Source organism: Chlorocebus sabaeus, chromosome 5 (assembly GCF_047675955.1).
Source record: "Chlorocebus sabaeus isolate Y175 chromosome 5, mChlSab1.0.hap1, whole genome shotgun sequence".
NCBI classification, from domain to species: domain Eukaryota; kingdom Metazoa; phylum Chordata; class Mammalia; order Primates; family Cercopithecidae; genus Chlorocebus; species Chlorocebus sabaeus.
The window spans coordinates 14,831,032-14,854,097 of record NC_132908.1 but is presented as its reverse complement, the minus strand read 5'-3'; the positions used below and the strand labels follow the sequence as shown (position 1 = coordinate 14,854,097).

At 46.6% G+C, this 23,066-nt stretch overlaps 1 protein-coding gene across 5 annotated transcripts in view; it reads right to left on the bottom strand.

The window, feature by feature from the left end:
* NDE1 (nudE neurodevelopment protein 1) overlaps positions 1-23,066 on the bottom strand; it is a 51,136-nt gene that overhangs the window by 5,910 nt on the left and 22,160 nt on the right. For all 5 annotated transcript variants that reach the window (XM_073015193.1, XM_073015195.1, XM_073015196.1 and 2 more), the window contains 4 exons: positions 18,998-19,146; positions 8,123-8,259; positions 4,359-4,538; positions 1,750-1,841 (listed from right to left, as the gene is read on the bottom strand). In XM_073015193.1, the coding sequence (XP_072871294.1) occupies positions 1,750-1,841; positions 4,359-4,538; positions 8,123-8,259; positions 18,998-19,146 (558 nt within the window). The remainder of the gene's footprint in view (positions 1-1,749; positions 1,842-4,358; positions 4,539-8,122; positions 8,260-18,997; positions 19,147-23,066) is intronic.

Below are 23,066 nucleotides of genomic sequence, written 5' to 3'. Positions count from 1 at the left end.
AAGAATTGAAAAAAATGAGAGCTTTCTGGAAAATCACTAACCTAACCAATTACCCAATTCCACTCATAGAAAGTACGAAATCCACTTCGGGAGTCCTTCACTCTTTACCTTGTTAAACCTCTGCAGAGTGGCAGGAAGTTTGACAAGGACTTGGTCTGGCTGCAACAGACCCTGAGGAAACCAAAAGGACACTGACAGCACCCCAGGCTTCTCTGTACTCCAGCTAGGCTAAATATCGAAACGCGGACCTGTTTCTAGAATGGCAAACCAGGCAGCCAAAAGCCAGGAGTAAAAACACAGAAGAAATGAGTTGCAAGCTTCTACTAAGTTGTAGCTATGAATATACACTGTGTACAGTGACAACTTGGTAGGAGTTAAATGATGTGGCCTTCCAGGAATCATTTTTAAAAATAAACTACAAAGAATACCTATGTTATTGCTTAGGCACAAAAGGATCCCTCCCTGTAATTAACATAAAAGCTGAAAGGCCAAGTTCTTTACCTTAGGCTTTCAAGATTGATTGATTGATTGAGATCAACTCTCACTGTCAACCAGTGGCACGATCTCAGCTCACTGCAACCTTTTTCTCCCAGATTCAAGCAATTTTCCTGCCTCAGCCTCCCAAGTAGCTGGGATTATAGGCACCCGCCACCACGCCTGGCTAATTTTTGTATTTTTAGTAGAGATGGGGTTTCACCATGTTGGCCAGGCTGGTCTTGAATTCCTGACCTCAGGTGATCTACCCATCTCGGCCTCCCAAAGTGTCAAGATTCTCTTAAACCCCAAGAAACATAAAAAAAAAAAAAAAAAAAAAAAAACCCGCAGTTTTTTTCTTTTCTAAGACAGTGTTGTGCTGTCACCGAGGATGGAGAGCAGTGGTACAATCTCAGCTCACTCAGCCTCGACCTCCCAGGCTCAAGCAATCCTGCCACCTCTCGGCCTCCTTAGTAGCTGGGACCACTAGTATGCACCACCAGGCCTGGCTAATTTTTGCATTTTTGTAGAGGCAAGTCGGGGCAGGGGGTTTCACCATACTGCCCAAGCTGGTGTCAAACTCCTGAGCTTCAGTGACCCTCCCAAACTACTGGGGTTGTAGGTATGAGCCACTGCACCCAGCCAAAAAAGAAGGTAGTTTCTAAACACTCCTCAGTTTTTCAAATTAAGGAAAAAACTCATCTTAATTTCCCAAATTGCCTAGAGGAAAAATGGTAAAAGGAAAGAGACATACACAGAGTTCAGAGCAATGCTTAGAGTCAGAGCTCTGAGTGTCTGGCAGTAACTCCCACAGAAAGTTCTAATGATTCCCAGGGATGCTAAAGGAGCAGCCACATCTAAAACTCACCACATTGCTATGAAAGGGGTTGGACGCACTGCCTCATGCCTGTAATCCCACAACTTTGGGAGGCCAACCTGGGAGGATCCCTTGAGGCCAGGAATTTAAGACCAGCCTGGGCAACACAGCAATACTCCCATTACTACAAAAAATGAAAACATCAGCCAGGCATGGTGGCGCACACCTGTGGTCCAAGTTCCTCAGGAAGCTAAGGTAGGAGAATCGCTTGAGACCAGGAGTTCGAGGTTGCGGTGAATTGTGATCATACCACTATACTCCAGCCTGGGCTACAGAGCAAGACCCTGTCTCTTAAAAAAAGAAAAAAAGAAGAGAGGGCAGGAATTAGATCAATCCCCCTTCACACATCCTGAAATACAGGCAGGAAGGCACCAAATACCAGAAAAGTGTGGTCTTACCCCAACTTTCCGCAGTAGGTCTCCCACGATGTTGAGGGCTGATATCCGGGCCGCAGGCGTGAGGGGAGTTCCCCCAGTGCAGTCGTCCAGGCCTGGGTGTGCAAAGGGAACAGCATATAACTCACCAACCTATAGTCACGTCCGTGAACATCACTAGATCCCAAACCACAGGACAGGAGGGGCGCTGACGCCTTTCCTCTGATCCCAAAAGCTACCCTATTTCTTTCCGTAGTTAACTGCATCACACGCCCAAGGCCTATATGACAACCAATTCTTCAAGTCCTTGTGATGACTGCAACAAATATTTATTTTTACATGTTAGTCTTTAAAAGCTGTTTTTTTTTTTTTTTTTCCTAAGACATTGTCTTGCTGTCATCCAGACTGGAGTGCAGTGATGTGATCTCGGCTCACCGCAACCTCCACCTCCCAGGTTCAAGCAATTCTCCTGCCTTGGCCTCTTGAATAGCTGGGATTACAGCCATGTGCCACCACACCCGGCTCATTTTTATATTTTTAATAGAGTTTCACCACGTTGTCTAGGCTGGTCTCGAACTCCTGACCTCAAATGATCCGCCCGCCTTGGCCTCCAAAAGTGCTGGGATTACCGGCATGAGCCACCATGCCTGGCCTTTAAAAAAAATTTTTTTTGAGAGAGATAGGGTGTCACTATGTTGCTCAGGCTGATCATGAACTCCTGGTCTCAAGAGATACTCCCACCTTGGCCTTTCAAAGGGTTGGTATTTACAGGCATGAGCCACCGTGCCCAGCCACATTAGACTTTTTAAACAAACCCAAAACAAACCCTTTTGAAATTGTAGGAAATCCATATAGTTAATTAACATAACGGCATCTGTGATAGATGTAAGATCTATATAGACAAGATGATCCAGCTTTACAAGGGTTCAGCTCTGCAAGCTTCTCTTCTCCAAGTGGGGTCCATGCACCAGCAGCACCTTAGAACTCTTAGAAATGCAGAATCTCTCGGCCAGGCATGGTAGCTCACACCTGTAATCCCAGTACTTTCGGAGGCCGAGGCATGGAGTTGCATGCCTCTAGTCCCAGCTACTCAGGAGACTGAGGCAGGAGGATCACTGGAGCCCAGGAGTTGGAGGCTGCAGTGAGCTAAGATTGCACCACTGCATTTCAGCCTGGGCCACAGACCAAGACTGTGTCTCTAAAAAATAAAAAATAAAAAATAAAAAAAATAAAGTATGCAAAATGGCTCTAGACTGGGGCCAGGCACAATAGCTCACACCTGTACTACCACCACTTTCAGAGGCTGAGGCAGGCAGATTACCTGAGGTCAGGAGTTTGAGACCAGCCTGGCCAACATGGTGAAACCCCTTCTCTACTAAAAATACAAGATTAGCCAGGCTTGGTGGTGGGTGCCTGTAATCCAAGCTTACTCGGGAGGCTGAGGCAGGACAATCACTTGAACCCTGGAGAAAGAGGTTGCAGTAAGCCAAGATTGCACCATTGCACTCCAGCCTGGGTGACAGAGCGAAATTCCATCTCAACAAAACAAAAGGGCCCAACAAGTCTCACTGGTCTCTTCATGCCCAGGGGACAAGCTAAGGGATGAGGCAGTAGATGGTAGGGTAAGATCTGGAGCCTGCCTGCCTGGGTCTGAATCCCAAACCATCTGCCATTCCATTGCTTTATGACTCTGCTTAACTCAGGGCCTCACATCAAACGGGGACAGCACTTGCATCCTGGGCCTGCGGCGAAGGCTGCAGCGTGGCCAGCACACACTGAGCACCCCATAACTGTCTTATTAATATCTGCTGTAAAAGTCCTGATTGGAAGCTGTCGGCAGAGGGTCTGGGGTGAGAATTCAGATTTTTTTCCCGCCCACGCAGCACAGGTTACACTGAGTCTAGCTCTCAGTGGATGCATTACCAAACCCACGGAATGCTTTTTACTTTTTTGTATTTGGTTAGTGACATTTCAAATTTGGGAGGTTTTATATTCAAAAAGAGGATTTTGGGCCAGACGCAGTGGCTCATGCCTGTAATCCTAGCACTTTTGGGATCAGCAGAAGCGGGCAGATCACTTGAGTCCAGGAATTTGATAGCAGCCTGGGCGACATGGCAAGGCCATGTCTCCACCTAAAATACAAAAGTTAGCCAGGTGTGGTGGTGTGCGCCTTTAGTCCCAGCTACTCCGGAGGATGAGGTGGGAGAATCACTTGAGCCCATGATGCAGAGGTCACAGTGAGCCAAAATCACGTCACTGCACTCCAGCCTGGGTGACACAGTGAGATCCTGTCTCAAAAAAAACCAACAACAAAAAAAGAGGATTTGTGGCTTTGAAGAATGGAAACAACTGCAGATGAGGGGCCGTTCCTTCTAGTGCAGAGTGGCAGCCACCCGCTCTGGGTAGGGTTTCCATTTCCCAGTGCATCACAGACCCCATTACTCCCTCACACCCACTCTCACTGATCTCAATTGTGCATCCCCAGGAACATCCCGGTCTACTCTGCTCAAAGCCTGAGAGTAAATCAGGCTCTGAGCCTGGTGCAAATCATCACACACCCAGGACCCACCCCAGATTCTTACCCAGAAACACTTTGTGAACTGAGAAAATCCTCCAATTCCCACTCTCCTTACCACGTCTGAAGCTCCCGGGTGTGTTTAAACTCGAGGTGGGTCCTCGGTGAGCGATGGGCGTGGACGGCACAGAGCCCGTGGCCTGCACAGCTGTGTCTGTCCTCTCAGCTTCCACTGAGCTGGGCATGGGGGTCCTGGGTTTCTCCTGCTTCTGCTGCACGGCCAGTTCCTGCCGCAAATCTGTGCCAGGAAAAGGATTCAGGAATTCAAGTCCTCGGCCAGGCACCGTGGCTCATGTTTATAATGCCAGCACTTTGGGAGGCCAAGGCAGGCAGATCGCCCAAGGTCGAGTTTGAGCCCAGCCTGACCAACATGGTGAAACCCCATCTCTATAGAAAATACAAAAAGCAGCCGGGCATGGTGGCAGGCACCTGTAATCTCAGCTACTCAGGAGGAAGAGGCACGAGAATCACTTGAATCTGGGAGGCCAGGGTGGCAGTGAGCTGAGATTGCTCCAGTGCACTCCAGTCTGGGTGACAAGAGCAAGACTCCGTCTCAAAAAACAAAAAGGGAATTTAAGCCCTTGCTTAGGGTTGGTGGGGTGCAGGTATAGAGGTTCAACAGTAGATACCGGTCAGAAAAAAGACCTATTAGGGTAAAACACTCCAGGTGGAAACTCCAAATAAAGGGAAACCCACAGGACCTTGCCTAGCACACTTGCAACTCTACAGGATTTTTCTCTTGACTAACAAAATAGTTTCAGATTTTTAAAAAGCTACGACAGTGACACACTGATGCTTTTATTATTGAAAAACCAATTCCAACACAGCAGTGTATTTAGAATACTAAATGAAAGTATGCCCAGGAGCAGTGGCTCATGCCTGCAATCCCAGCACTTTGGGAGGCTGAGGTGCAAGAATCTCGTTAATCCAAGAGGTCAAGGCTGCAGTGAGCCATGATTGTGCCACTCCACCCTGGGTGACAGAGTGAGACCTCTGGCAAAAAAAAAAAAAAAAAAGCCGGACGCAGCGGCTCACGCCTGTAATCCCAGCACTCTGAGAGGTCGAGGTGGGAGGGTCGCTTGAGGTCAGGAGTTTGAGGCCAACATGGCGAAACCCTGTCCCTGTTAAAAAATACAAAAAATTAGCCATACACGGTGGCGTGCGCCTGTTGTTCCAGCTGCTTGGGAGGCTGAGGCAGGACAATCGCTTGAGCCTGGGGGACCGAGGTTACAGTGAGCTGAGATCACACCACTGCACTCCAGCCTCTGTGACAGAGCAAGACTGTCTCAAAAACAAAGTATGCTTTCCAGACTATCCCCAAACGCTCCTCACTCATAATCACCGTAACATGTGGGAGAGCTTTCAACCATTGTTCTCTGAATTATTATTATTATTTTTGAGATGGAGTTTCACTCTGTTGCCCAGGCTGCAGTGCAATGGCACAATCTCGACTCACTGCAACCTCTGCCTCCTGGGTTCAAGTGATTCTCCTGCCTCAGTCTCCCAAGTAGCTGGGATTACAGGCACGCACCACCATGCCTGGCCTTTTTTTTTTTTTTTTTTTTTTTAACAGAGACAGGGCTTCACCATGTAGTCCAGGCTGGTCTCGAACTCCTGACCTCAGGTGATCCACCCACCTCGGCCTCACAAAGTGCTGGGATTACAGGCGTGAGCCACTGTGCCTGGCTGTTCTCTCCATTTTCAAACATAAATTTTCTAACATACATATATATCTACTGAGCATAAAATAAGAAAATTTTTTATTAAGCATTACTGGAAACATACAATATCTTGTCCTGTGTATGACTTACTCTCCCACCTTCAGTGGTATGTCTTGGCAATGTTTTTTGTTTTAGAGACAGGGTCTGACTCAGTCACCCAGGCTGGGGTGCAGTGGCACAATCATAGCTCAAGGTAACCTTAAACTCCTGGGCTCAAGTCATCCTCCCACTTCAGCCTCCTAAGTAGTTGGGACTACAGGCATATGCCACCAGGCCTAGCTAATTTTTACATTTCATTTTTGTAGAGATGGGGTCTCCCTATGCTGTCCAGGCTCATCTTGAACTCCTAGGCTCAAGCAATCCTCTTGCGTCCACCTCTCAAAGCACTGAGAATACAGGCATCAGCCACTGTGCCTAGCCTTGGCAATCTTTCTACCACAATATTGTTCACTTTAACAATTTTTTTTTAACATTTCACAAAATAAATCTATGTACTTCATTTAACCACTTCATTACTGATGGACATCTAGGAACAACTACTTTATTAAATTTAGGAATTTTTACTTTTCATCCCCCACCTACTGGTTACACATTACAAAGCAAATTGACATTATAAACAATTTATTGGGCTGGTAACGGTGACTAACCCCTGTAATCCCAGCACTTTGGGAGGCCGAAGCAGGCAGATCACCTGAGGTCAGGAATTCAAGACCAGCCTGGCCAACATGGTGAAACCCCGTCTCTATTAAAAAATATAAAAATTAGCCAGGCATGGTGGCGTACACCTGTAGTCCCAGCTACTCGGAAGGCTAAGGCAGGAGAATCGCTTGAACCCGGGAGGCAGAGGTTGCAGTGAGCAGAGATAGCACCACCATACTCCAGCCTGGACAACAGAGGAAGACGCCATCTCAAAAAAAATAATAATAAAATAAAGCCAGGGTAAAATCAACTTGGACAATCCACTAATGAATGTCTTTTCTTTATTGAGACAGAGTCTCACTCCGTCACCTAGGCTGGAGTGCAGTGATGCCATCTTGGCTCACTGCAACCTCCACCTCCCAGGTTCAAGCAATTCTCCTGCCTCAGCCTCCTGAGCAGCTGGGATTACAGGCGCCCGCCACCACACCCTGCTCACATTTTCTATTTTTAGTAGAGATGGGGTTTCTCTATTGTCCAGACTGGTCTCGAACTCTTGCGCTCAGGTGATCCGCCTGACTCAGCCTCCCAAAGTGCTGGGATTACAGGTATGAACCACTGTTCATACAGTCTGAACATTCTACCTCTGCAAGTGCCAACCACTAAACAGCAAATGCTGACAACGTTTCAAAGTTCTAAGCCAAACATATCGGTTGCCATCAAGTCACAGAAATAATAGGCTAGCTAGCAATTCCACCAGAAATTTCTCCCCACAAAATCTTTTCTTCTTAAGAGACAGGGTCTCATTCTGTCACCTAGGCTGAAGTGCACTGGTGCCATCATAGCTCGTGGCAGGCTCCACCTCCTGGGCTCAAGGGATCATCCCACCTTGGCTTCCTGAGTAGCTGGGACTACAGGCACATGTCACCACACCCAGCTAATCTTTAATTTTTTTTTTTCATAAAGATGGAGTCCCATTATACTGCCTAGGCTAGTCTCGAACTCCTGGGCTCAAGAGATCCTCGGCCTCCCAAAGTACTGGGATTACAGGTATGAGCCACTGTGCCAGGTTCTCCCCACAACACTCTTCTGTTCCTACTGAGCATCAGGATGGTTTGCTGTGTGCGTGAATTACAGACCAGGAAGCACCTTTCTGGAAATTGGAAATTCTGCTGCCCAGAGGCAGAACCCCAATACAAGGACTTCATCTGTGAACCCCAAAGCTATTTCTCTAAATACCCATAAGGGGCCCTTACAGGGTTGCATGTCTTACTGTTCTCAGCTCCGGCCACGGCCCAAGGCAAGAGGCTGCCCAGTGCAGCCCCACACCCTCTGACTAGATAGCCTGGGCACAGAGCAGGGTGCAGGGTCCCTGTAAAGATAATGCTGGGAGGGGCCGTGGGAATAGATGTTGCTCAGGCAGGGAATGGGGACCGTGCTGGTGAAGACACCACGGCTTCCTGACCTCTGGCTTCATCCTTCAGTCTCTGAACAGATTCCAGGAGATTCTCTTTTTCATCAAGTTCACTTTCCAAGAAGGCGTTTCTTTCGATGGCCTGATTCAAGCGCTGCTCAAAGTCTTCGAGAGACATGATCGTGGCGCTGGAGAAGAGAAAAGCAGAGTTATCCAAGAGGACAAACCGCGGGCATCCCTCTAGCATTGGGGATCCAGGTGGTGTGAAGGGTCAGACACACCTGGACACAAGTCCCAGCACCAAACCTCCTAGATGCCACAGAGCAGGCTGAGTCCCTTAACCTCCTGGGGCATGGGCTCTTCACCTGCATAATAGGACTCATCATAGCTCATGGGGTACACAAGGCTGCCGTGAGGATTAAATAAGGTGCCGCCCACACCGCACTCAGCAACAAGCCAAAGCCCTATCAGGACTGCATGTGTTTGAGAAGAGCAGTATGCTCTATCTTCTCTTGCAAGCTCACAATGCCAACCGGCATTAAAAATAACCTAATAATGACTGGGCATGGTGGCTCATGCCTGTAATCCCAGCACTTTGGGAGGCCAAGGCAGGTGGTTGACCTGAGGTCAGGAGTCCAAGACCAGCCTGGCAAGCTTGGGCAAATGGCAAAACCCTGTCTCTACTAAAAATACAAAAATTAGCCAGTTGTAGTGTGATCCCACCTACTTGGGAGGCTGAGGTGGGAGAATTGCCATGAAGCGGAGGTTGTAGTGAGCCGAGATTGCGCCACTGCACTCCAGCCTAGGCAACAAAGTGAGACTCCATCTCAAAAAAGAAAGAAAGAAAGAAAAAGAGCCTCATAAAAAACACATACAGTAGCACGATTTTTTTTTTTTTTTTTTTTAAGACACAGCTGTGTCTCTCAGGTCGAAGTGCAGTGGTACAATCACAGCTCACTGCAATCTCAAACTCTCAGGCTCAAGCGATCCTCCCTCCCGCCTCAGTTACTGAGATTACAGGCATGAGGCACTGTGCCGGGCATAAGATGCATTTAAGCAGGTAGAAGAGATCATATTTAACCTCTCAGTGGAAGTTCAAAATGCACAGTACCAGCCCAACTGCCCTGCCCACAACCCCTTCTTGTGAAGGGCACAGACACTGTGGTAAAGGCACTGCAAAGTGCTGTAACAAAACAATCTACTTTGATTCTGGGAAAACCACGTTCTCTGTACCTCAGTTTTCTCTCATGCAAAGCAAGAGTAGTAATAGTACCTTCCTGAAGGGTTGTGGTGGGGCAGGGGTGGTAAGAAAAAGTCATACAGGCTGGGCGTGGTGGCTCACGCCTGTAATCCCAGCACTTAGGGAGGCCAAGGCGGGTGGATCACTCGAGGTCAGGAGTTCAAGACCACCCTGGCCAACATGGTGAAACCTCATCTCTACTAAAAATACAAAAATTAGCCGGGCATGATGACACACACGTGTAGTCCCAGCTGCTCGGGAGGGTGAGGCAGGAAAATTGCTTGAACCCAGGAGGTGGATGTTGCAGTGAGCTGAGATCGTGCCACTGCACTCCAGCTTGGGCAACAGAGCAAGACTGTTTCCAAAAAGAAAAAAAAAATCATACAGGAAGCACACAACAGATGTTTTACAATAAGCACATCTATAAACATCAGCAATTTTAAAAATTGACCCTGTGTCTGTCCCCAGACCTTTAACATCCTGCTAACTGTATCCCACGGTGGTTAGAAGCACGTGTTTGGAGAGGAACCCAGGAGTTAACACCCAGCTCCTCCTCCACCTAGAACTCACTGGGTATCACTGGGCAACTCAATATCCTTCATCCTCAGTTCCTTCAATCACAAAATTCATAACTGCACTGATCAATAGCTGCATCAGTTCATTTCTTCAATATATCCTTCTATGCGTAGATGGAGTCATAGGAGAACCTACCCTCACAGGGTCTTTAGAAGTAGTGGATAGGATCAAGTTACCACAGTACCATTTAAAAACAACAAAGGGACAGGCACAGCGGTTCGTGCCTGTAATCCCAGCACTTTGGGAGGCCAAGGTGGGAGGACCCCTCGAAGCCCAGGGTTCAAGAGCAGCCTGGGTAATATAGTGAGACCCTGTCTCTACAAAAAGTAAAAAGATTAGTCTGGGCCAGGTGCGGTGGCTCAAGCCTGTTATCCCAGCACTTTGGGAGGCCGAGACGGGCATATCACGAAGTCAGGAGATCGAGACCATCCTGGCTAACACGGTGAAACCCCGTCTCTATTTAAAAATACAAAAAACTAGCCGGGCGAGGTGGCGGGCGCCTGTAGTCCCAGCTACTCGGGAGGCTGAGGCAGGAGAATGGCGTGAACCCGGGAGGCGGAGCTTGCAGTGAGCTGAGATCCAGCCACTGCACTCCAGCCTGGGCTACAGAGCGAGACTCCGTCTCAAAAAAAAAAAAAAAAAAAAAGGTTAGTCGGGCATGATGGCGTGTGCCTGTAGTCCCAGCTACTCGGAGGCTGAAGGAGGAGGACTGCTTGAGCCTAGGAATTCTAGGGTGCAGTAAGCCATGATTATGCCACTGCACTCCAGCCTGGGTAACAATGCCAGACCCTGTCTCAAAAAACAAACGAAAACAAAAAAACACACTACCACCAATAACAAAAGGATAATGCTTTGGAGTACAATACCAGAAACAGTTAAAACGACCCTAAGGTTGACATGTCAAACAAAAAAGGTAAAAGATTCACATAATAATATGCAGGGTACAGAATGCTTGCAAAAATGCAGACATGCTGAGTATATATAGAGGAAGACCCAGTATCACGCAGAAATTAGTTCTCCACAAGCTAAACTGACAAATTTAACACCATCTTAATAGGTTTCTACTGGGGGAATAAATTGGACTGATTTGAGAGATCCTGTGACGATGAAACAAGAATGACCTGAAGAACTCTGTAAAAGAAGAGATCAGGGAACTAACTCTACCAGAGACTCAGAACACACTACTATAAAGCCTCAACAACGAACAATTGTATGCTACTGGTTATAAGAACAAAGGAACCAAAGGTCCAGAAATAGACAAGTTTAATTTATAATAAAGGTGGCCTCACAGGTCATTGGTAAAAAGATGGCAGGTTCAGTTCTAGTTTTAGGGACCACTGGGTACCTACCAGGAAAACATTATTAGATTCGTACCTCATACCATACCCTAACACAAATTTTGACTGAATCAGAAATTTTAACACACTCGTTATTTGGTCAAAATCTGTTTTGCTTCTGGAATGCTACGGAACCAGGGACCAGCTTCAGTGGCTTTTTTTTTTTTAAAGATGGAGTTTCGCTCTTGTCAACCAGGCTAGAGTGCAATGGTGCTCACCTAGGCAGAGTGCAACCTCTGCCTCCCGGGTTCAAACGATTCTTCTGCCTCAGCCTCCCAAGTAGCTGGGATTATAAGCACGTGCCACCATATCCAGTTAATTTTTGTAGTTTTAGTAGAGACAGCATTCCATCATGTTGGCCAGGCTGGTCTCAAACTCCCGACCTCAGGTGATGCACCCACCTCTGCCTCCCAAAGTGCTGGGATTATAGGTGTGAGCCACCACGCCTGGCCCTTCAGTGGCATTTCTGAATTTCCCTGTAGCCTCGACACCCTGGGTTTAAGTCATCCTTTCATCTCATTTTTTTTTTTTTTTTTTTTTTTTTTGAGATGAAGTCTCTGTTGCCCAGGCTGGAGTACAATTGAACAATCTCAGCTCACTGCAACCTCCACCTCTCGAGTTCAAGCGATACTCCTGCCTCAGCCTCTTGAGTAGCTGGGATTACAGCTGCCTGCCACCATGCCTGGCTAATTTTTGTATTTTTAGTAGAGAGGGGGTTTCACCATCTTTGCCAGGCTGGTCTCCAACTCCTAACTTCAGGTGATCCGCCCGCCTCGGCCTCCCAAAGTGCTGGGATTACAGGCGTGAGCCACCATGCCTGGTGATCCTTTCACCTTCTTACCTCAACCTCCCAAGGAGTTGTAACCACAGGCACAAGCTATCATACCCGGCTAGTTTCTGAATTTCTTTCTAGAGATGGGAGTCTATGCTGCTCAGGATGGCCTCAAACTCCTGGGCTCAAGCAATCCTCAAGTCTTGGTCTCCCAAAGTACTAAAAATACAGATTACAGGCTTGAGCTATCTCACCTGGCCTGAGTATTTACTTTCAAATAAAGGTCAGCATGCTAGTTGTAACTGGAGTGAAAATTGCTTTATGTACTTTAGATGTTGAAATTCTGTCAACTAATATATAAAAGCATAATTAGTGCCTGTAATCCCAGCAATTTGGGAGGCCAAGGCGGGTGGATCACTTGAGGTCACGAGTTCAAGACCAGCCTGGCCAACATGGTGAGACCCCATCTCTAATAAAAATAGAAAAATTAGCCAGGCATGATGGCGCATGCATGTAGTCCCAGCTACTCCAAAGGCTGAGGCAGGAAAATTGCTTGAACCTGGGAGGCAGAGGCTGCAGTGAGCCGAGATCACACCACTGCACTCCAGCCTGGGCAACAGAGCAAGACTCTGTCTCAAAAATAAAAAAAATGAAAAATCCATGGAAGAGTAAAACTAGATTAAATCTATTTTAATTTTTGTAAAACTTTCTGCCGTCTTAGTACTCATATGTGAAACAAAGTAACCTTTGGAAATTTATTTAATTTTTAGTTACTTCCAATTAGGTCCTGCATACTTTTCAAGGTTATTCTTACACAAAGTGCCTCTCCTCAGTTATAAGTGAGTCATTTAGTTTTAGGGACCTATAGAAGAAGGACCATGAGAGCAATCAAACAGCTGATGGTGCTGAGAAACTCTTGTTCTTGGAGAAGACTATCAAACTTTCTAAAAATAACTATTAGAGTTGTACAAAATTGTAATATTTTCAAGTCTTTAAAATAAAGCTTTGCAGCCTGGGCAACATAGAGAAATACGGTCTTTACAAAGAACACAAAAATTAGCCAGGCATGGTGGCACATGCCTGTAGTCCTAGCTACTGGGGAGGCTGAGGTGATCGTGCCACTACACTCCAGCAGGGGCGACAGAGACCTTGTCTCAAAACATAAATAAATAAAACTTTGGTGCCCTAGAACTCTATTCTATAATGGTGAACTGGGCTTCTACCTCATCCGATTTTTAACACTAAACTATCCAGCATTTGGCCAAATTGTATTAACAAAAACAATGCATGTTTAGAACAAAAATAAAAATAGAAGGAAGAAAACACAAAAATACTACAAGAAAACACAGGCTAATTGCTTTATATAACCTTGGAGTGCAGAAGGCCCTTCTAACTATGACTAAGATATCTGACTACAAAGAAATAAAATGCCAGCCTGGCCAACAAGGTAAAACCCCATCTCTGCTAAAAATACAAAAATTAGCCAGGCATGGTGGTGGGCGCCTGTAATCCCAGCTACTCGGGAGGCTGAGGCAGGAGAATCACTTGAACCTGGGAGGCGGAGGTTGCAGTGAGCCGAGATCGTGCACCTGCACTCCAGCCTGGGCCATAGGGCAAGACTGACTCAAAAGAAATCAAGTAACTTCTGTACAATAAAATATACATCAGACAAAGCTGTAAACAAATGACAAACTCCCAATATTGTCAATTCATGTCACAAATATATAAAAATCTCCTAAAATCACGGAAAAAAAAATGAACAACCCAATTTTAAAATATGCCAAGTGCCAGGCATGGTAGCTCATGCCTGTAATCTCAGCATTTTGGGAGGCCAAGGTGGGCAGATTATCTGAGGTCAAGAGTTCAAGATCAGCCTGACCAACATGGCAAAACCTCGTCTCTACTAAAAATACAAAATTAGCTGGGCATGCTGGCCCATGCCTGTAATCCCAGCTACTAGGGAGGCTAAGGCAGGAGAATCGCTTGAACCTGGGAGGCGGAGGTTGCGGAGAGCCGAAATCATGCCACAGCACTCCAGCCTGGGCAACAACAGCAAAACTCGATCTCAAAAAAACAAGAACAAAAACAGTAAAAATAGACCAAGATCAACTGGGCAAGGTGGCTCATGCCTGTAATCCCAGCACTTTGGGAGAACGAGGCGGGCATATCATGTGAAGTCAGGATCAGCCTCTCCAACATAGCGAAACCCCTTCTCTACTAAAAATACAAAAATTAGCCAGGCATGGTGGCATGCACCAGTAATCCCAGCTACTCAGGAGGTTGACACAGGAGAATTGCTTGAACCCAGGAGGTGGAGGTTGTAGTGAGCTAAGATCACGCCACTGCACTCCAGCCTGGGCAACGGAGCAATACTCCATCTAGAAAAAACACAGGCTGGCCAGGCACAGTGGCTCATGCCTGCAATCCCAGTACTTAGGGAGGCCAAGGTGGGCAGATCACGAGGTCAGGAGTTTGAGGCCAGCCTGACCAACATGGTGAAACCTCATCTCTACTAAAAATACAAAAATTAGCTGGGCATGGTGGCACACACCTGTAATCCCAGCTACTCAAGAGGGTGAGGCAGGAGAACTGCTTGAACCTGGGAGGCAGTGGTTGCAGTGAGCCGTGATCATGCCACTGCACTCTAGCCTGGGTGACAGAGCAAGACTCAGTCTCATAAAAATATATATATATACACACACACACACCCCATACATATATATACACATATATACACATATATACACATACACATGTATACACATACATATATACACATACATATACGCAGACACATATGCGCGCCAAGATCAACAGAGTTCCTAAAGAAGGAAGTCCGACAGCTCTTAAGCACATGACAGTGAACTCAGAAACACACTTATTTCTCACCTTTTCAATTAGCAGAAGTCCAAAGTTTGAAAACTACTCTATTAGTGAAGCTATTTGGAAAACAGGGACTCACATAGCTATTGGGAATGTAAACTGGTACAATCCTATAAATAACTGAGCAACATCTATCAAAATGACATATGCATATATCCTCTAACCTAGCAATATCACTTCTGGGAATTTAGCCTACAGATAGTCATCGTGCAAGGCTGTTCATTACCGCAATGCTTATCACTGCAAAAGAACAGAAATACAACATATCCATCCACAGGGGACTAAATTATTATGGTATTATTCAATACCAACCATACAATAGAATACCAGGTATTTGAAAAAAAAAACAACAAAGAATGTTCTGTCCTAGTAAGGAACGATCTTCAAGCTCTATTGTTACATGAAAAAGCAAGATATACAACAGTGTGTGTAGAATGCTCTTCTAAGGAAGAAAAAAAAGGGGAGGTAGGAAGAATGTCTTTTCATTTGCTTGAATTATTAAAGAAATGCCTACCTCTTTGTATATTATTTTTGAACCGTGTGAATGTACTACCACTTTGGGTAGACTGCGTAATTGGCCCCGATTCTTCACCCCTCCCTGTGTCCACACCCTTGCCATGGCCTCACTGTGGGCAGAAAGTACTTTCCCACCCTTTGACTTAGCTTGGTCATTTGACTTGCTTTGATTAATGATATAGGGGTGGAAATGATGGTATGTCAGTGGCTTGCCAGAAATCAGAATGTGGCTTTACATATGAAATCTACAGTATCTTATGCTATTGTATGTAAAGCCAGAGTACTCAAGTCATTACGGTACTGGTATTGTATTTCACAAATTGTACACTGGATGAAAATAGAGAATCCAGAATTAGATCCCAGAATATATGCGAGTTTAACATGAGAGCTCAGTTCAATTCAATAGAAAAAGACTGATTGGCTGGGCATGGTCACTCACACCTGTGATCCCAGCACTTTGGGAGGCCAAGGCAGGCAGACTGAGCCCAGGACTTTGAGACCAGCCTGGGCAACATGGAGAAACCCTATCTCTACAAAAAATACAAAAATTAGCCAGGTATGGTGGCACATGCCTATAGTCCCAGCTACTCAGGAGGCTGAGGTGGGAGAATCACTTGCCCCAGGGGGTCAAGGCTCCAGTGAGCTGTAATTGCACCATGGCACTCGACTCTGGGCAATGGAGCAAGGCCCAGTTTCAAAAAAAAAAAAAAAAAAAGAAAAAGGCAATGTTTAATAGTGCTGGCACAACTGGGCTACCCACCTAAAGAAAATAAAATTGAACCTTTATCTTATACCAGATACAAAAATTCACTGCAGATTAAGGAATAAGGGTAAAAAAATTTAATTAAAAAATATTGCAAAAAAAAGAAGAAAACACATGCACTAACAAGAACCAAGGAGACTTCCCCTAGTGAAGTCTGCAGACCTAGAAGGTATTTTAAAAAAGACATAACTGATGATCTAAAAATGAAAAATATATGTATAAAAATTTTTTTTCAAAAGAGAAGAAAGGAAAACATTATTTTCAATGCAGGAGAAAAGATTAGTAGTTAAAATATACCAAGGGCCAGGCACGGTGGCTCATGCCTGTAATTCCAGCACTTTGGAAAGCTGAGGCAGGTGGATCACTTGAGGGTACGAGTTTGAGACCAGCCTGTCCAGCGTGGCGAAACTCTATCTCTACTAAAAATACAAAAATTAGCCAGGTGTGGTGGCAGGCGCCTGTAATCCCAGCTACTTGGGAGGCTGAGGCAGGAGAATCACTTGAACCAGGAAGGCAGAAGTTGCAGTGACCTGAGATCATACCACTGCACTCCAGCTCCAGCCTGGGAGACAGAGTGAGACTCCATCTCAAAAAGTAAATATGCAAAGAACTCCTACAGATTGACAAGAAAGGAGTTTCCACTTCTGGTAATGACAAGGGAACCTGTATCAGACCAACCCTCATATAAATTCTGAGTAAAATGTTTACAATGATCTGAGCGCACTGGCAGGAACTGGAAAACAACACTTAGAAAAACAGAACAACACTCGGTGAAGTACGCATCTTAATAAGATTTTTGCCTAAAGCTCCAGGGATAGAAATCTAGCACCATGGGGACCCCACATTCTGAATATAGTATCTTCCCACATCTCTGGCCTCCCCCGAACCACACGTGCACAGAGCAGACACAAAGCAGCCCAGTTATGGCTAAAAAAAGCAGAGATTTCAGTTACTGCCCATCAAAGGGGAGATAGAATTTGGGCTGTAAGTTTAGCCAAGTAAACCACCTAAGAAAACCAAATAAATCAAGAACTTAAAAGAATTCATCATCTCTAGCTGGGTACAGTGGCTCAAGCCCGCAATCCCAGCACTTTGGAATACCAAGGCAGGCGGATCACCTCAGGTCAGGAATTTGAGACCAGATTGGCCAACATGGCGAAATTCCATCCCTACTAAAAATACAAAAGTTAGCAGGTGGTAATGCACACCTGTAATCCCAGCTACTCTGGAAGTTGAGGCAGGAGAATCACTTGAACCTGGGAGGTGGAGGTTGCAGTGAGCAGAGATCGTACCACTGCACTCCAGCTGGGGCGACACAGCAAGACTGTCTTTTTTAAAAAAAAAAAAAAAAAAAGAAAAAAGAAAAAACTAATAGTCTGTGGGAAATACCATTCACACTGCCTACAATACAATCTCTACGCTGGAGTGTAAAGAAAATGTGACCCAGATGTGTGAAAACTGCACAAAAAGCCCTTAAAGCAGCTCTTATAACTATGCTCAAGGATGTCAAGAAGCCTCAATAGAACAGAAATTATAAAAGAATGCAAATCCTACATCTAAAAATACTATGTTGAAAATTCAACATTTCATCTACTTTCATGGCAGATTGGAGAGAGATGAGGGCATCTATCAACTTGAAACTGGATACACACAAATTATTCAATTTGAAGAACAAAGACAAAAAAAAATTAGGGAAAAAAAATGAAGAGAGCCTTAGGAAACTGCCTGACAATACAAAAAGGTTATGTGTATAGCTGGTGTCCCAGATGGACAGGAGAAAAAGAATGCGGTAGAAAAAACTCTGAGGAGGCCGGGTACGGTGGCTCATGCCAGCAATTCCAGCACTTTGGGAGGCTGAGGCAGGAGGATCACTTGCTCCCAGGAGTTTGAGGCTCCAATGCACTATGATGGCACCACTGCACTCCAGCCTGGGTAACAGAGCAAGACTCTATCTCTAAAAATAAATAAAAAACATCCATGTATTTCACTGTATATAATTTATATATAAATTTTTAAAAATCAAGTGTTTTTATCCAAAAACTGCTTGGCTCAGAGTAATTCTTCTATAAATGTTAGTCGTTATTCTGCTAAATCACAGAACATCAGTTTAGGAATCACTGGACTGGGCGCCACGGCTCACACCCCTGTAATCACAGCACTTTAGAGGCTGAGGCGAGCTAATCACCTGAGGTGAGGAGTTTGAGACCAGCCTGGCCAACATGGCAAGACCCCATCCCTACTAAAGATACAAAAATTAGGCAGGCATGGTGGCAGGTGCCTGTAATTCCAGCTACTTGGGAGCCTGAAGCACGAGAATTGCTTGAACCCAGGAGGCAAGGGTTGCAGTGAGTCGACATCACACCACTGCACTCCAGCCTGGTGACAGACAGAGACTCCATCTCAAAAAAAAAAAAAAAAAAAAGTGTTCTTTGAACACACTTCTTCCCTACCTTAGGGGCTTAGCACAGGTTTGGTGTTGTCTAGAATGTTCTTGTCTCACACCCCTCCTAGGATCATGGCTACTCATTCCTCTGGTTTTAGCCTAAATGGTATTTCCCCTGGTAAGGCTCGCCTGAAGCTCCCAGGCCAACAGTCAAATTAATATATCCTATTACACATCCCCACAGCATCCTGGGCTGCCAGCATTGCTGCTGTAATGAAATTGCACTTTTTCGACTATTGTCCATTTCCCCCAGGGCACTAAAAGTCAGAAGGACACTGGCTTTGTTCTGCTCACTGCTCAGTTCCCTATACTCAGCACAGGGCCAAGGACCCAGCTGCTGGGGACAAAAAGCAGAGAGGAGAGTCTCCCACTCCTGCCTTCCCCCTCCCCGCATACCGCTTGGCTCTTTCCAGGTCATCGTTAGCTTGCTCCAGCTCTCTGATGTATTTCTGCAATTGGTCTTTAATGGCTTTGGTCTGTGCGAGGTCATCCTCCAAGGCTGAGATCTGCCGGTAGCCTTCAGAGTGCTGCACTTCAAACTTCTCCTGAAGGACAACACAGACACTGGGTGAACGACTTTTGAGGCAGCTAGGTGCAGTGGCACACACCCACCTGGAGTCAAAGTTACTCGGGGGGCTAAACTGGGAGGACTGCTTGAGCCCAGCAGTTAAAGCCTGCAGTGAGCTATGACTCTAACACTGCACTCCAGCCTGGGCAAGACAGCAAGACCCTGTATCTTTTTATTTATTTATTTATTTTGAGACCAAGTCTCACTCTGTTGCCCAGGCTGGAGTGCAGTGGTGAAATCTTGGCTCATGGCAACCTGTCTCCCAGGTTCAAGCAATTCTCCTGCCTCAGCCTCCCGAGTGGGTGGGAATACAGCCACCCACCACCAAACCTGGCTAATTTTTTTGTTTTAAATAGAGACCGGGTTTCACGATGTTGGCCAGGCTGGTCTCGAACTCCTGACACCTTAAGTGATCCACACACCTCGGTCTCCCAAAGTGCTGGGATTACAGGTGTGAGCCACGGCGCCCGGCCTGACTCTGTCTCTTTATGAAACTCCTCCTCCCACCACACTCCCTGGGGAGGCTCCAGGCTTTCTGACCCACCCTCCCACCACAATTGAGAGACAAGCTAGGCTTAGGCAACAGAACCTTCTCTCGAAAGAGCTGACTCTTAGGCAAGTAACGTAATGTGGTGGGAACAGGCAGGCACAAGGGATCAACTGTTTTAATTACGTCCTGAGTGCCTCCACCCCCTGAGCACCTTGAATCCTGCCTACACTCAACAGGGTTGAGATTCCTATAGCCCCCAACATTCTTCAGACAAATCATTCTGCCCAAGGTGTCCACAGCCAAAGAAAGCCACAGAAACCTCTCCAAGCCTCATCCACAGGGCAACATGGGCCTCCTTCACACACATTATCAGTGTATTACAAAGAGAGTCACAAGCCTGGCCCACAAAGTGAGACCTGGTCTCTACAAAATGCACAAATTAGCAGGGCATGGTGGCTCTCGCCTATAGTTCTAGCTACTCAGGAGGCTGAAGTGGGAGGATCATTTGAGCCCGAGAGGTCGAAGCTGCAGTGGGCTGTGATGGCACCACCGCACTCCAGCCTGGGCAACTCCCTGCTGTCTCAAAAAAAAAAAAAATCATAATGACGTCCATTGTTTGTGCCCACAAGAATGGGAAGGCAGCATGTACTGGTTCTACAATAGTCAACCATTCTCAATGTTTGATCCAGGACTCCCTGTTGTAGCATGGAGAAAGAAGGAACAGTTTGATCTCTAGGTTATTTAAAAACAAAGGCCGGGCGCATTGGCTCACACCTGTAATCCCAGCACTTGGGAGGCTGAGGCGGGCAGCTCACCTGAGGTCAGGAGCTCGAGACCTACCTGGACAACATGGTAAAACTCGGTCTCTACTAAAAATACAACAAAATTAGCCAGGCGTGGTGGTGCGTGCTTATAATCCCAGTTACTCAGAAGGCTAAGGCAGGAGAATCTCTTGAACCCGGGAGGTGGAGGTTGCGCCACTGCACCCCAGCCTGGGCAATAAGAGACTCCGTCTTTAAAAAAAAAAAAAAAAAAACCCAGAAAGACAAAGAAATAAAAAGAGGGAGGGAGAAAAGGAGGGGATAAGAGGGGGTAGGAAGAGAGAGGAAGGGAGGGAGAGGGAAGGAAAGGGAGAAAGAGATCTATGTTAATTACCAAAGGAACAGTCCAGCTCACTTCTCAATGATTCCCTGTTGCCAGCTGCAGCATTAACATCCATTACATGCTTATTCTGTGCCGGCCTCCGGGCTACGTACGCCACCTATCTCGTCTCATTCATCCCACTTCAGAGACATGAACACTGAGGCTCAGTTCCTTAACTAGCCCAGAATCAACTGGTAGCAAATGACTGAGCCAAGATCAAACCCCAGCCTCCTGAGCAGGTGTCCTTAAGCAATTATGCTAACCAGCCCTCAGCCGTTTCCATCCACGTCACCTGCCCACTCTCGTGCTCTCTCGATTCTGTTCCCGCTCTGCTTCCAAATTACTTTCCTACACCAAACACCCAGAGCCAGGTGCGGTGCCTCCTGCCTGCAATCCCAGCACTTTCAGGTGGCAGAGGCAGGAGGAACGCTTGAAACCTGGAGTTCTTGACCAGCCTGGGCAAGACTCTGCCTCTACAAAAAACCTGGAAACAGCCAGGCATGGTGGCGTGCATCTGTAGTCCCAGCTGCTTGGAAGGGTGAGGCGAGAAGATTGCTTGAAGCTGCAGCGAGCTATAATCTACGCCACTGCACTCTAGCCCAGGCCACAGAGTGAGACCACAACACTTTAAAAAAAAAAAAAACCCTTAAATCACCAGCCTGGCAAGAGAGCAAAACCCTGTCTCTACTGAAAAAACAAAAAATTAGCCGGGCATGGAGGTGGGTGCCTATAATCCCAGCTACTTGGGAAGCCGAGGCAGGCGAATCACTTGAACCTGGGAGGCGGAGATTGCAGTGAGCCGAGATCGTGCCATTGCACTCCAGCCTAGGCAACAAGAGTAAAACTCTGGCGGTGGTGGGGGATGGAGAGTGGGGCGTGGGGTGGGGGACTGGGAGAGGGCAGGCAGGCACACTGACCAACGGTTTCAATCATGTCCTGAGTGCCTCCCACCTCCCGCCCTCTGAGCACCTTGAATTCCGCCCACTCCCATATCTGGTTCCTACAGCCCCCACCAATCTTCAGACAAATCATTCTGCCCAAGGTGTCCACAGCCAAAGAAAAGTCACAAGGACCTCTCCAAACCTCATCCACAGCGACAACGCAAGCCTCCTTCACACATCATCACTGTATTACAAAGAGGCACCAGCCTGGCCCACAGAGCCAGACTCGGTCTCTACAAAAAATAAAAATTAGCAGGGCATGGTGGCCTCGCCTGCAGTCCCAGCTACTCAGGAGGCTGAGATAGGAAGACCATTTGAGCCTGGGAGGTTGAAGCTGCAGTGAGCCGTGACTGCACCACTGCACTCAAACCCGGGCAACAGAGTGAGACCTTGCCGTTTCAAAAAAAAAAAAAAAAAAAAAAAAAAGCTATCTCAATGACTTCTGTTCTTTGTGCCCACAACAATGGGAAGGCAGCATGTACTTGCTTTATACAACAGTTAACGATTCTCAATTTTTCATCCAGGACTCCCCGCTGTAGCATGGAGACAGAAGGAACATTTCAATCTCTGGATTATTTAAAAACAAAGGCCGGGAGTGGTGGTTCACGCCTGTAATCCCAGCACTTTGGGAAGCTGAGACAGGTGGATCACCTGAGGTCGGGAGTTCGGACACCAGCCTGTACAACATGGTGAAACCCTGTCTGTACTAAAAATGCCAAAAAATTAGCCGGGTGTGGTGGTGCGGGTCTATAATCCCAGCTACTCGGGAGGCTGAGACAGGAGAATCACTTGAACCCAGAAGGCAGAGGTTGCAGTGAGCAGAGATTGTGCCACTGTACTCCAGTCTGGGTGATGAGCAAGACTCCGTCTCCAAAAAAAACAAAAAACAAAGAAGGGAGAAGGAGGAAGGGAGAGGAAGAAGGGATCAAGGAGAGAGGGAGGAAGAGAAAGGGAGAGAAAAGGAGGAGAGATCTTGTTAATTACCAAAGAACAGTCCAGCTCACTTCTCAATGATTCCCTGTTGCCACCTGCAGCAATAACATCCATTACTTGCTTATTCTGTGCCGGCCTCCGGGCTACGTACACGTCCCTATGTTTTCTGGTTTAATTCTACTTCAGAAACATGAACACTGAGGCTCAATTACTTACCAAGCCCAGAGACCCATCGGTGGCAAAAGACTGAGCCAAGATCAAACCCCAGCCTCCTGAGCAGGTGTCCTTAAGCATTTATGCTAACCAGCCCCCAACCATTTCCATCCAGATCACCTGCCCACTCCCGTGCTCTCTCGATTCTGTTCCCGCTCTGCTTCCAAATTACTTTCC